General features: G+C 49.4%; 1 protein-coding gene across 2 annotated transcripts in view; it reads right to left on the reverse strand.

Annotated features, from left to right (window-relative positions):
- The window catches only part of VOPP1 (VOPP1 WW domain binding protein), an 85,244-nt gene extending 76,059 nt beyond the window's left edge, over positions 1-9,185 (reverse strand). For both annotated transcript variants that reach the window (XM_060020122.1, XM_060020121.1), the window contains exon 1: positions 9,041-9,185. In XM_060020122.1, the coding sequence (XP_059876105.1) occupies positions 9,041-9,094 (54 nt within the window). In that variant the 5' untranslated portion in view covers positions 9,095-9,185. The remainder of the gene's footprint in view (positions 1-9,040) is intronic.
- Between the last annotated feature and the right edge of the window lie 4,535 nt (positions 9,186-13,720).

A 13,720-nucleotide genomic window follows, 5' to 3' on the forward strand; every position in this document is an offset into this window, starting at 1 on the left:
TTTGTTTTCTATACAACTAAGGAAACAAAGTACCACAACTAGGAACTTTCCACAAACTCTCACAAGCAAACTAACTCCCCCACTCCCTGCCCCCCCCCCCCGCCCCCGCCCATAAGAGTTTAAGATCTGTCCCCACTCTCTCCAGGAAGCCATAGTTTGATTCTTTGGACAACACGGGCATAAATCACAAGATACCAAGAGACGGAGACCAGCCACAGAGCCAAAGGGTTTCACTCAACTCTACTCCCAGTTAGTTAAAAGTCAAGGTGTTACCTTTGTGGATGCTGCCTTCTGCTCCGCCGTCCAAAAAGCATCAAAGGGGAAGAGCATTCTAGTTTGAACCCTTTTATTGCTTTACCCAGAGCAAAAATTGAAAGCCAAAGATGGTAGTAATCACAATCTTCCTTTCCCTCGTTTTGAACACTAATGACCAAGTTTCTTTTCAATCTAGTCACAGATATACTAAAAAGGGAAGAAAGCACAATTTTTAAATAAAAAGGTATTTTTGGAGCCCTCTCTCCATTTTGGCAGGGAACCTGGGCAAGGCACCTTGCTTAGAAACAACTGACAATGTTCACAATCTGTTGGTCCAAACTGTGCAGAGCTAAATTCCAAGCGGTGGATTTTCCCCGAGCTTCCCTCTACCCTGGGGCACTTCTCTTCTTACAGGTGACTCAGTGGAGTCAATGAGAGCCTAAGTAATTTACCCAAAAGACTCCCAGCCAATACACAAAGGGCTGAGATTCCACAAAACATCGCTATGTTGCCATCTGCTATGGTCTGAATGCTCATGTCCCCTCAAAATTCACGCTGAAGTGCTAACGCCAATGCGGTGGGATTAAGAAGTAGGGGCACTTAGGGTGTGATTAGATCACAAGGGTGGAGCCCTCGCGAGTGGGATAGATGCTTTTCTAAAAGAGGCCCCACAGAGACTGCTTACCCTTCCACCATGGGAAGACACAGCCAGAGGCGCCAGCTTTGAACCAGGAAGAGGGCCCTCACCGAACTGGACCTTGCTGGTGCCTTGACTGACCTCCCAGCCTCCAGAAATTGTGCTGTTTATAAACTACCCGGTAGGTAGTATTTTGTATTTTGTTATAACAGCTCAAATGCACTCAGACACTATCTAAACCAGAAACTTAACTCCCATCACGGGTCTTCTGTGCCTCAAGTACACAATCGATCAATTTCAAACCTGATTTATAAGATACTACTTCTTTGTTCTGGTCTGAGGATGTTGTGCTCTAATCAAGAGCTTTGAAGTATGCAGCTACACTTCGTGAAAATATATATATTCACATTCATTGCCTCCCTGTATCCGCTGACCACTTGACTCCTTACCCCAACCAGCAAAGGTCACCGTGTCCTACTCACCGAACACAATGGCCGTGCATAAGGCTCTCAACTGCTCTGCAGCATGAGCGCAGATAACTCCCAAATTTAGATATCTGGCTAGACTCTTGGATCTTTCCTCACAGAGGGCAGATGATCAAACACTTCAAAACACTGCACGTTTAAAGCTAAATTCTGACTTTTTAAAATTAAGGACATCAGTATTCTCCAAGTCAAAATCTCAACCAGGGACTTCCCTGGTGGCACGGTGGTTAAGAATCCATCTGCCAATGCAGGGGACACGGGGTCGAGCCCTTGTCCGGGAAGATCCCACGCGCCACGGAGCAACTAAGCCCGTGAGCCACAACTACTGAACCTGCGAGCCACAACTACTGAGCCCGCAAGCCACAACTACTGAGCCCGTGCGCCTAGAGGCCATGCTCCACAACAAGGAGAAGCCACCGCAAGGAGAAGCCCGCGTACCACAATGAAGAGTAGCCCCCGCTCGCCGCAACTAGAGAAAGCCTGTGCACAGCAACGAAGACCGAACACAGCCAAAAATTAATTAATTAACTTTAAAAAAACCTCAATCATCTACTTCAACCCAGATGTAAGTCTCCATCTTTGACTTGGCTCGATTTAACATTTTTTTTACTCCATTGGGCAAAGCCGACACGGTACGATAATCAAATCTGTATACGGCACAAAGCCATAAAGGGTACTGGATTTTAAAATATAGCATTCAAACAGAGGTTGACAGGCTTAAGAAGATGAGATGAAGGAAGTAATGTCAAATAGAATTAATATATAGTCCTCAATTTAGGTTTTATATATTATACTCAACACTCTACAACTGTTATGAGGATTTGTGGGTTACCACCAACAGATGTTAAAAACATCTGTGTCACTGCAAACTCAGTGTAAATCTCTTGGCTTCTCTGCCTAATGCAAAGGTCCAAACAAGGGCTGTGACAGTGCCAGTGAGACCACATCTACAGAACAGAGTGTCCTTATTGTTCAAACAAGTCCCAATGGGGAAGAGATGGGAGGCAAGCCAAAGGCTGCATGACAAAATGCACCCAACACTGAACTCATTCCTTCTAAAACAGCGTACCAACACTGCAGCCCACTTAACGAGCAGCTCCATAATCAGCCTCCGGTGTCAGGATCACAGGCAAGTACGACACAAATACCACACAGATGGACGGCAAAGTGACCCTGCAGATCTCGCAAAGATACATGAAGTCTATGGAAGAGACAAAAGGCTCTGGCAGGTACCCGTTAATAATGACCCAACAGATGCCCCAAACAGAATGATATGAATAAAAAAGACCAAGAGAAGCTAGAGGTGGACGTACGGCGGGGTTTGATCACTCGAGCAAATAATTCTGGGAAAAAAAGAAAAGTCCCTTACTATGATCATGCCACTCACTTTCAAGGTCAAGGGAAGACTATGCTATTACGCATCACAGACTTTTATCAGAGAAATTAATCTCCCCCGCCCAAATTGATTCAATTCTAAAAATGGGTACTTGGGATGGAATTATCTTAGTTTTATTATCTGGGCTTTGTTTTTCCAAATTAAGCTGAAACTTTTTCCTCACTATTAACTATGAAATTTTGATCCCTGTTTTAAGTGGATTCACTTTGAGTGGCCTTTTTCTAGGACCATTTTTTTCAGACAGTGATGATTTCCTGACCACTGTTCATCCAGTTTGGCAGTTTTCAGAGGGCAGCTGTGAGGACGGTGAGATGATTCAAAACCACATCTTGTGAGAAATAACAGAAGGAAATGATGCCTGGAGAAGAACACGGGGCGGGGAACAGGGGGTGCGCGGAGACCAGCACAGCTGTGTTCAACTGAGGGACTGTCATTGTGAACATGTTTATTCTGAAAAGCCCAAGGGGTACAAAAGTAGAACCAGGTAGAAACAATGCGGACATTTCTACTCAGTATAACAGAAAACTTTAACAACTAAAATTGTCCAAAAAGTTGATGCCTTGCTTTGAGATAGTGAGTTTCCATCACCAGAGGTGTTCAAATAATGATTAGCTCTAAGTCCTAACACACAAGGCCCCCTTCAGAGTCATAGCTGATCAGCTACCTTCCCCTCTCCTACTGTAGACCTAGTCAGCTCCCTCCCGCAGGGTCATTACCACGGTTCTTTGTACTCATTCAAATATTTACTGAGTCCTTGCTGTGTGCCAGGCACTGTTCCAGGAGCTGGGGATATTTCAGTGAACAAAATGGATCAAAACCTTTGCTCCTATAATGTGTAGATTGTGGAAGGTAAATTCCATCATGTTTTGAAGGTAAGAGATACAGAGAAAGGAGAGAATTGGTCAGAGCCAGAGTGCTGGGAGGAGAATTGGGTTGGAATTTTATATAGGGTGGTCAAGGTAGGCCTCATCAAGAGGGTGACATTTGAGGCCTCACTGAGCGGATAAATGGACGTTCTAAGAAAAGGACTTGCCATCCCATGGCTAGATATTCCAGTGGCCAAAAGCCTGATCCACGTGCTTCTAGAGTCACGGCCCCCTCGTTGGTCTTTATAGGTTTGCACAAGTGGGCTTCCCTGGTGGCGCAGTGGTTGAGAATCTGCCTGCTAATGCAGGGGACACGGGTTCGAGCCCTGGTCTGGGAGGATCCCACATGCCGCGGAGCAACTAGGCCTGTGAGCCACAACTACTGAGCCTGCGCGTCTGGAGCCTGTGCTCCGTAACAAGAGAGGCCACGATAGTGAGAGGCCCGCGCACCGCGATGAAGAGTGGCCCCCACTTGCCACAACTAGAGATAGCCCTTGCACAGAAACGAAGACCCAACACAGCAAAAATAAATTAATTAATTAATAGGTTTGCACAAGCCACAGGAAAGCAAGGGCCAGGGAGGGCCCCAAGTCAGGGCCCGGAGCCCCAGGCCCTCCTCACACACCCGGAGCCAGTTTCCCCCAGTTCAGAGTGGAGCCCTCGCCACCAGGCTCACGTATCACTGCCACCCCTCGTCCTCAGCACCCAGCCTCCGTGGAGCTTCCATAGATAACAAACTCCCCCACAGTCTTCTCTTTCACTCAAACTGCATGTTGCTCAGATTCTAAAAACTCTGAAGAGTGGGAAGGTGGCAGTAGTTTATTTCAGAAAATTGGCGTCCAAGGGCTGCCACGTTCATCGCAATTCCAGGGTACAAAAAACATTTGGCATGAGACAAAAAACACCCTTAAACATGACTTGGTTCTAATTTCAAGACTCCTGGGCATCAAAATACAAAGGACTTTAGAAAAATACTCAGTAAGCCTGTGAATTTCCCTAGTTTCAAAAGACAATGTCCCCTTTGCAATCCTCTCTCTCGAAGAGAAGACCACTCCTTTTTCTAGCCCAAGAAGGGATGTTCTCTGGCCGGAATAAGTTTGAAACACATGGCGGCCTCACTTAAAGGTTTCCAGCTTTGGGTTCCAGGGGAGGAACAGAAAGATACTGATGCCGGTCTCTTGAATAAAATAACCTAGTAGAGTTCTTTCCCCCACGGATGGATGCAGCAGAGCCCCCAACCCTGGCACAGGGGGAATTTATACTAAATAGTACACTACACATTTCTGGGATCATTTCAGGAAGGACAGAACGCGTAACAAGTACTGCTCAGTAGATTACAGAAGTGTCAACAACCTGACCTCTAGAAAGAGACTGCTGTGACAATATCCAGAAAGCCACGTATTCTGACAAAAGCCCACGGGGGGCGCATATGCTCAGCACCTAATGACTCCTCGGGTTCTACTAAGCCATACTCAGGCTTGGAACCGCTTTTCTTCTTCAGTTTCTATGCTGCGGCTGCCACCCAGCGCACTAGCGGACTAGTTCACCAGGGGTACTGGGAGACGGCTCAGCACCGTCACCGTTCCTGCAGCCACTGTTCACAGGGCCTCACACAGACCAGTGGACAGGAGGACAACACACAACTTTAGAATTTCATGACCCAAGAAGAGCCGCGGGATTCCCCTATTCTGTGGCCGCCCCATGGCCCACGTGCCTGGGATATCTACCCAGCTGGCACGGAGCAACTGGGGAGGAGGGAAGATGAAATAAGGGTCCTCGCCGGCTTCCCATGCGATTCACAGGCAAGTCCGGGTTAACAGAAAGGAAAGGTCACTTCAGTGATGAGCGTCCCAGAAGCCTCCCCAGGGAAGGGATAATGCTGCCCCCCAGCCGGCTCCTACTTACAGCTCTGCCTGGGCTTTGGGGTGAGCACAGGCCGGGGCTTCCAGGACAGTCCTACTGATGCCTGCTGTGCGGACACGACTGTTAACAGTCCCCAGCGTCACTCTCCAGTGTCATAGTTTGCATGCTAAATTATATGGTCCCCTAAATGGAGCTGAGTTCCTAGAGGGAATTTTGCTGGTTTTCGTGGGGCCATACCCATCCAAGTCTACCACTGGCCTCGGGACAGACCGAGTACAGATTCTTTCCACGTCTCTGTGTCCAGCAGTGGGAGAGGCACAGGATGTGGCAGTCGGAGCCCCTCTGGCTGGGTTAGCATCTCAGGCCCTCACACGTCACAGCAGTGAGACTGTGGACAAGCTCTTTAACATCCCCATTTGACACAAAAATGGGACTAAAAGTAATCGCTAAGAAGATTAACGAGTTAATATTTGTAATGTGCTTAGAACACAGGGGAAGCACTCTGCTAAGTGAAAAACCAATACGCAGTCTAGCTGTCTAACAGGTAAGTGAACTTCTACAGGAGGATGTGAGGCAGGGGAGGAAAGCCCTTCTGAAACAACTTTTAGACACCCTCCATGCTCAAGGACTTCTCCCGAGCACACCACCCCCGCCCCAAGCCCGCCCCACACAACCCTGAGCAGTGCTGCCTAGGAACAGGATGCCAGAGGGCCAGGGCAGCATAAAGGCTGCCAGGTGGTTTATGGTCCACTACACGACAGCCACAGTGAAACCAGCTCAAGCAGAACAAAGACAGGTATTCCAGGTTGCAGCTGGCTGTCAGAAGCCTTCAAACATCTCCCCCAGTTGTCTTAGGCCCTCAAATTGAAGAGAGCTCTTTGCCTCATCACATACTCGGCAACGGAAATAGCACATTTATGTATGTGATTCAGGACCTCAAAAGCATCAGAGGCGTACTGATAACAACCAATATTAGATGAAATTCAGAGCAACCCACTCAAGATGAAAAGATCTCAGATATATAACTCACGTGTAAGACTCCATGTGATACATTATAAAGAAATCTCCTTAATTCCTCAGAGAGACACCTCTCTACCACAAACAAAACAGGTGCTTGGGACAGTCGTGCAAAAGTGGGCTACACCACACCATCCCATGAAAACAAAAATTACCAATCATCTAGATATCTGACTTTGTGAAAACATCAATTTACTCCTTTAAATTTTAGTGTATGGGCTTCCCTGGTGGCGCAGTGGTTGGGAGTCCACCTGCCGATGCAGGGGACACGGGTTCGTGCCCCGGTCCGGGAAGATCCCACATGCCATGGAGCGGCTGGGCCCGTGAACCATGGCCGCTGAGCCTGCGCGTCCGGAGCCTGTGCTCCGCAACAGGAGAGGCCACAACGTGACAGGCCCGTGTACCGCAAAAAAAAATTTTAGTGTTGTCACAGTTCTGCTTAATATCATTTGAACCTTTCAGGCCTGATGTGAACTCTCTCTTAAGATGATAAATTCCTGAAGAACGTCGCGTCTCCCAGACTGTGCACCCAGAGGGGATTCAGGATGGAGAAAAACAGGATACTGGCCCCAGATAGCTGAGGTGCATATCAAAGGAATGATTTCAATATGCTCAAACTCTTGCAACTTCCCATACATAGAATAGTGCTAAATTCATTAACCTGAGATGTCTGGTTTTCTTTAATAGTAATCTTTTGATGTTCCAACTACCTGGGGTTTTTTTGTTTGGTTTTTGTTTTTGTTTGGCAAAAACTCCTCTATAGGGGGCTTCCCTGGTGGCACAGTGGTTAAGAATTCCCCTGCCAACGCAGGGAACACAAGTTCGAGCCCTAGTCCGGGAAGATTCCACATGCTGCGGAACTACTAAGCCCGTGCGCCACAACTACTGAGCCTGAGCTCTAGAGCCCGCGAGCCACAACTACTGAGCCCGCGCACCATAACTACTGAAGCCCGTGTGCCTAGAACCCATGCTCCGCAACAAAAGAAACCACTGCAATGAGAAGCCGCGCACCGCAACGAAGAGCAGCCCCCACTCACCACAACTAGAGAAACCCCACGGGCAGCAACGAAGACCCAACGCAGTCAAAAATAAATAAATAATTTTATATTAAAAAAAAACCTCCTCTGTATCCTGGCTCCTCCCTTAACCCTTCAGAGCAGTCCCTCCGAGTGATCTGAGAGGCTGTGTCCCAGGCTTAAGTATTTTGAAAAGAACTGAGTCCTTGAAGCAGTCTAGCCTACGTACAGGGCACAACACCACACACACTAAAGACGTGCAGGAGGCAGAACCAACGAAACGCTAGGTAATTTCACCAAGTGCTGATTTAAAAGTGGGGGGATCGCATGTGTAGGTACAGATGCATGCGTTTTTATGTGAATAGTGGTCTCAGATTCACTTCTCCATTATCTGTCTGGTGATCACCCAGGAGACGTGATACCTAAGGTCATAAAATTATGAATCAACAAAAAGGACGCAAGTGGAGGGCACTCCACAAAAACATGAACCACTCAGCCAGGGAGACAGAAGAACAAAAAGGGTAAGTCTTTGCTATGGCGGGGCCGGGGGCAAGAAACTTCAATCAACCTTCTTTTCAGGAGAGCTCAGACTCTCCCTCCCATTTTGTAACACTGATTTCCTTATACATGAAGAAAACCAAGGAGTCGTTTCCAGAGTTTTACTACCTAAAAGAGAAAACGTAAGAACCTCGTCACTCATTTACTTTGACTTCATTAATTTAATAAAATTTCATTCAAAATAATGGAAGTGAGCAGGGAATAGAACAAACCTTAATCCAGACTGCACCCTAGGGCCCCACTAGCTCCCATTTTAAAGAACCCGCTTTAGCAAGAAGGGGGTGGTCGCCATCCGAGGGCGCAACTTTCCGGCCGGGGGCAGCCGAGGTCCCCACGAGGTTGCGGTCACCAGCAATTCCTCCGCCGTCGCTTCAACAAGTCCCCTGTCTCGGCTCCAAAAGACCACACCCACCCCGGCTCTTCGGGGGTTTTCTCTCGCTTCGGAAGACTGCGCTTCATCCTCACCGGCGGGGACATTTACTCCTGCTCAGTCCCGCCATCTCACTCGGGGACCCGTGACACCTCCCTCATCCACGTCTCCGCGCGGTCGCGCCCCGACCCGGCGGCGCCCCCTCCCCAGCCCCAAACCGCTGGTCGCCCTGACTCTGCGCCTGCGCCGCTTCAGGGACCACCCGCCCGCCAGCCCCACCAGACCCGGGCCCCCGGGGGAGGCGAGGGGAGGGGTCGGGCGCACAGCGCGCAAAGGGTTCTCCCGGGTGTTCCCCACGCGCGAGAATCGGTAACGCGGGGCGGGGGGACTGAGGGCCGTCGGAGGAGCGGGGAGGGCTGGGACGACCCCGGCACCAGGGCGCGGACGCCTTCCGCACGGGGGCTTGTGCGGGTCCGTGAGGCCGCGGCTCTCGGCCCTCAGCCTTCAGGGCTCCCGCACACGGTCTCCCGGGCGCCTCGGTGCCGTTACCGCTCAGCCCCGCCCGGCCCGGCCCTACCTCCACGAGCAGCCCGAGCAGCAGCGCCGCCGCACTCCCGGCCAGGCGGCCCATGGCTGCACGTCCTCCTGGTCGCAGGCGCGGGTCAGCAGCACGTCCCCTACGAGGGGGCCAGCCGGTTGGCAGGCGGGATCCCGGCCCGGAGTCACAGGGGTTCGGGCTGGCGGGCGGGGAGCCGGGCTGAGCCGCTAAGCCCTCGCCGCGCGCGCCCCCGGCTCGCGCGCCCCCGGCTCGCGCGCCCCCGGCTCAGCTACGGGGTGTCAGGGTCAGCCCCGCCGGAGTGCGCGCGCCAGGAGCTGGGAGATGAGTCGCGGAGGCTGGCGAATGGGAGGGGAGGGGCCAGCTGTTTCCTCCCTCCTAGGAGACCGCCCAGTCACCCCTGAATAGACCTGGTAAGGTTTTTAAAAGAAGCAAAGTCTCCGCGGAGTGAGGCTCGTTCCAGAGGGAGATACATGAACCCGTTGTGTGCCCCCAGGTTCTTCACCGTCCCTCCCATCCCTGCACACCGTGGGGCGGTGCACCCTCCCGACGTGTGACGGCAAGGACGGCCAAAGGATGAGGCAGACGGAGAATGGAAGAATCCCTGCGCTTCACCTCTCGCTTAGATGTGGTGCTTTCATGCCCGCATCCTCCTGTGCTGGCCCTGCCTGTACTCCCCGCACAATTGGCCCACATTGAAGCCCACCCTCCCGCTAGTAAGTTTGCGATGTCCTTGCCTCTGCTGAACTGACTTTCTTCCCCCCACTACCTCGTACCTACCATGGTTTTTTCACAACATGGCTCAGATTCCATCTCATTTATACAGTTATTCAACAAGCATTTATTGAACTTGTAAGTTGTACCAGACCCTGAGCTGGAGAGCCAATACATAGAGGGGGGCAAGAAAACTCTGCCTGGTGTCCAAAGGGAGAGATAGTCACTTACACGAATAGGATGCAAAGTGCTGGGTGCGCACACCAGGAGGTACAGGATAATAAAGGACATGAACCTACCGGTGACTGGAGGTGAAGGGAGGGGTCAGGGAAATAGATGTTACCTAATGCATGTCCCAAACGCTTTCCAGACTTCAACATATTTACTCATCTGATGACTCTAAAACATGCACCACCAGACCACACCTGTTGGAACCAGAACTTGCAAGTCAAGCAGAAAAGATGCTTGGTGGCCTTCATTGTCATGGTAATACAGTATCAGACAAGACCACCAAGGGTCCTGCCTGGGATTTTAGTAACTTTGACTTACTATTTTATTTTATTTATTTATTTATATTTTTTTTTGCGGTACGCGGGCCTCTCACTGTTGTGGCTTCTCCCATTTCGGAGCACAGGCCCCGGACACGCAGGCTCAGTGGCCATGGCTCACGGGCCCAGCCGCTCCGCGGCATGTGGGATCCTCCCGGACCGGGGCACGAACCCGTGTTCCCTGCATCGACAGGCGGACTCTCAACCACTGCACCACCAGGGAAGCCCTGACTTACTATTTTAAATGAGGGCATTTTATTACTCTTTTTTTTTTTTTTTTCTTTATTTTTGGCTGCATTGGGTCTTCGTTGCTGCGCGCGGGCTCTCCTCTAGTTGTGTCAAGCGGGGGCTTCTCTTCGTTGCAGTGCGCGTGCCTCTCATTGCAGTGGCCTCTCCCGTTGCGGAGCATGGGCTCCAGGCACACGGGCCTCAGCAGTTGTGGCACGTGGGCTCAGTAGTTGTGGCTTGCGGGCTCCAGAGCGCAGGCTCAGCAGTTGTGGCGCACGGGCCCAGCCGCTCCGCGGCATGTGGGATCCCCCTGGACCAGGGCCCGAACCCGCGTCCCCTGCACTGACAGGCGGACTCCCAACCACTGCGCCACCAGGGAAGCCCTTATTACTCTTTTAAGTGTAGAAGTTAACTTGTAGAAAACCAAACACAAGCTTTGTTGTGTAATAGAAATGCAAATTTTTTCCTCCAGTGGTGATGTAAATGATTTTATCTGGTAAAAATGCAAATGACCTCTGCCAGCTCAGAACATTAACCAGGTTTCTGCTTGATTTATCGATCTCATCCCAAGAGTTTCCTTTTCTGCTCTTTTTCGCTGGCTATGTACACATAGTCAGTTGCCTGCATTCTCCTTTGAAGCAGCCTTGTCATCCTCTGGTTCCCTCATTAATGGGTTGTTGACCTGAAACAAATAAGACTGCCAGTTATTTCTACGGCAAAGATGGGTTTATTTGGGATCCTTAACACAAGTTTGTGTGCTCAAAGCACAGTGAGGCCAAACAAACTAAAACGTCGGAGTTTGGAACAGAGAAAGGTCTATTGCAAGGCCATGCAATGAGATGAGGTGACTCATTCCCTGAAAAGCCTTGAGCTCCCCGAAGGGTTTCGGCAAAGCATTGTTAAAGGCCAAGAGGGGGTGGGGGGTGGGGTCGCAGGGTAGATGATCAGCTTGTAAAGAATGCACGGCATAAACCAATTACAGTAAAGAATTGGCTTCTGGTGGGAATGGATGTTAGTGACACCTGAGGATTAGGAACAACAAGGTGTTAAAAAATAAGTTGTTTAGGGCTTCCCTGGTGGCGCAGTGGTTAAGAATCCGCTTGCCGATGCAGGGGATAGGGGACCGAGCCCTGGTCGGGGAAGATCCCACATGCCGCAGACTAACTAAGCCCGTGCGCCACAACTACTGAGCCTGCGCTCTAGAGCCCATGAGCCACAACTGCTGAGCCCACGTGCCACAACTACTGAAGCCCCCACGCCTAGAGCCCGTGCTCCACAATAAGAGAAGCCACCGCAATGAGAAGCCTGTGCACCGCAAGGAAGAGTAGCCCCTGCTCACGGCAACTAGAGAAAGCTCGCGCGCAGCAACAAAGACCCAACACAGCCAAATAAATAATTTTTTTTTAAGTTGTTTATTGCTTGGAGGTCCTGGACAGACCTCCACTCGTGGTCCTTAGATTTTCTTGCCAGTAAAATGGGGGTGTTACAAGGATTAGTGCAAGGGACTATGAGGTCTTGAGCCTTGTAATCTTCTATTATGGTCTTTATACCTTTAAGGGCTTCTTTACTTGTAGGACATTCGTTAAGAGGATTTGAGGGGTCACCTGGAGATTTTGCCCATAAGGAGGGTGGTAGCTGACTCAACAGGGACAAATGATTAGTGTTTCCAGAATCAGCTCTGGTACCATCAGAGATGGGACAAATAAAAGATGTCAAAGGGTCATTTAATTCATGTGGTGCGTTACTTTGATGACCACTGTCAATTTCTAGAATCATTTTCCCCTTTGGGGAGAGATAAAGTCCAGGAGAAAAGGGTGTGTCTCTCTCAAAGGGCCTAAATAAAGCGGAATAGGTTCAGAGACAGGAACCTCTTGAGGTTCATTAGAGATCCCTACTGTTTGAACAGTTGTAGTCCTCTGATACAGGGGCTGCTTTATAGTAGTGGGGCTGAGCTCTGAGAGTGTGGCTCTGGGGTCAATTCGTACTGGAAGAGATTCATCCCCCATCTGGAGAAACGTTTCTCCCAGCCAATTAAGAGAGGGAATTGGGAAGAGCCCCGTCTACGGAGCCCCATCTTTGAGAATTGGGAGTACATTATAAAGGCTGGTTAGAGGGCTGCAGGTACCTGAAGAGTTTGAATCTGTAACAATTTCTTTTCCAATGTCCTGGCTCTGTGCAATCACAGCAGCAACAAATAGGAAGGTTTTGGTTTTGCTTAGGGGCCTTCATTTGCTGGCGTTGAAGATTATGAATTTTAGCAGTCTTCCTTTGAGATGACTCATCTGGAGTGTGAGAGGGCTGGTTTGCCAGTCTAACCAAACCTGGAGTGGACATAGTTTCCCTTTCCATCCTGGTCCTTTGTACTAGAAGGGAAAGCTCCTGGTCTGGCCAATTAATAAGCATAGACTTAAAAGCTACTCAGTGGAGTCAACATCTGGAAGACCAGACTTTTCTTTCTTTCTTTCTTTTTTAATTCTTTTTCAAATTCTTTTCCCATTTAGGTTGTTACACAATATTGAGCAGAGTTCCCTGTGCTATACAGTAGGTCCTTGTTGGTTATGCATTTTAAATATAGCAGTGTGTACATGTCAATCCCAAACTCCCAATCTATCCCCTGTCCTTTCCCCCCTGGTAACCATAAGTTTGTTCTCTACAGACATTTCTTTAAAAACAACCTGAACTCAATTATAATATTCATGAACAGGTTCATCAGACTTTTGTGCACAAGACTGAATTTTGTTCCAACCAACAGACTTTGGAAAAGCCCTAGGCATTGCTCAGTGAAGTCATCTAGCGATTGCCTGAGCTTGATTGTATAATAGATTAGCCTATTGTAGCCAAGAGGGTTGGCCTCCCAGCTGTAACTCTAGAGATCTTTCAGGATTTTCCCAGTTAGTGGTTTTCATCCAGTGCTGGGCCTGCCCTTCACTGACAAGCATATGAACAAGAATAAGTCAGTGAAACCAGGCTGATACATTTGAACGACTGTATTGAATTCCTCAGTAAATTTCTGAGGATCTGCATTACTCTGGGAAATTTCTGACTGGCTCACAGTTCAGCTTTAGTCCAGGGAGTGTAAGAAATTAGCCTTGGGATCCTCAGAAGGCTTAATATTAAAGGGACAGATTCTGATAGTTTCAGAGGAGAAGAGAGTTTCAGAGAAAAGTAAAAGTTTGGTGAGAGAATTAGTGTGAGGTAGCTGAGGGTATAC

This window comes from Delphinus delphis, chromosome 9 (assembly GCF_949987515.2).
Source record: "Delphinus delphis chromosome 9, mDelDel1.2, whole genome shotgun sequence".
Taxonomy (NCBI): domain Eukaryota; kingdom Metazoa; phylum Chordata; class Mammalia; order Artiodactyla; family Delphinidae; genus Delphinus; species Delphinus delphis.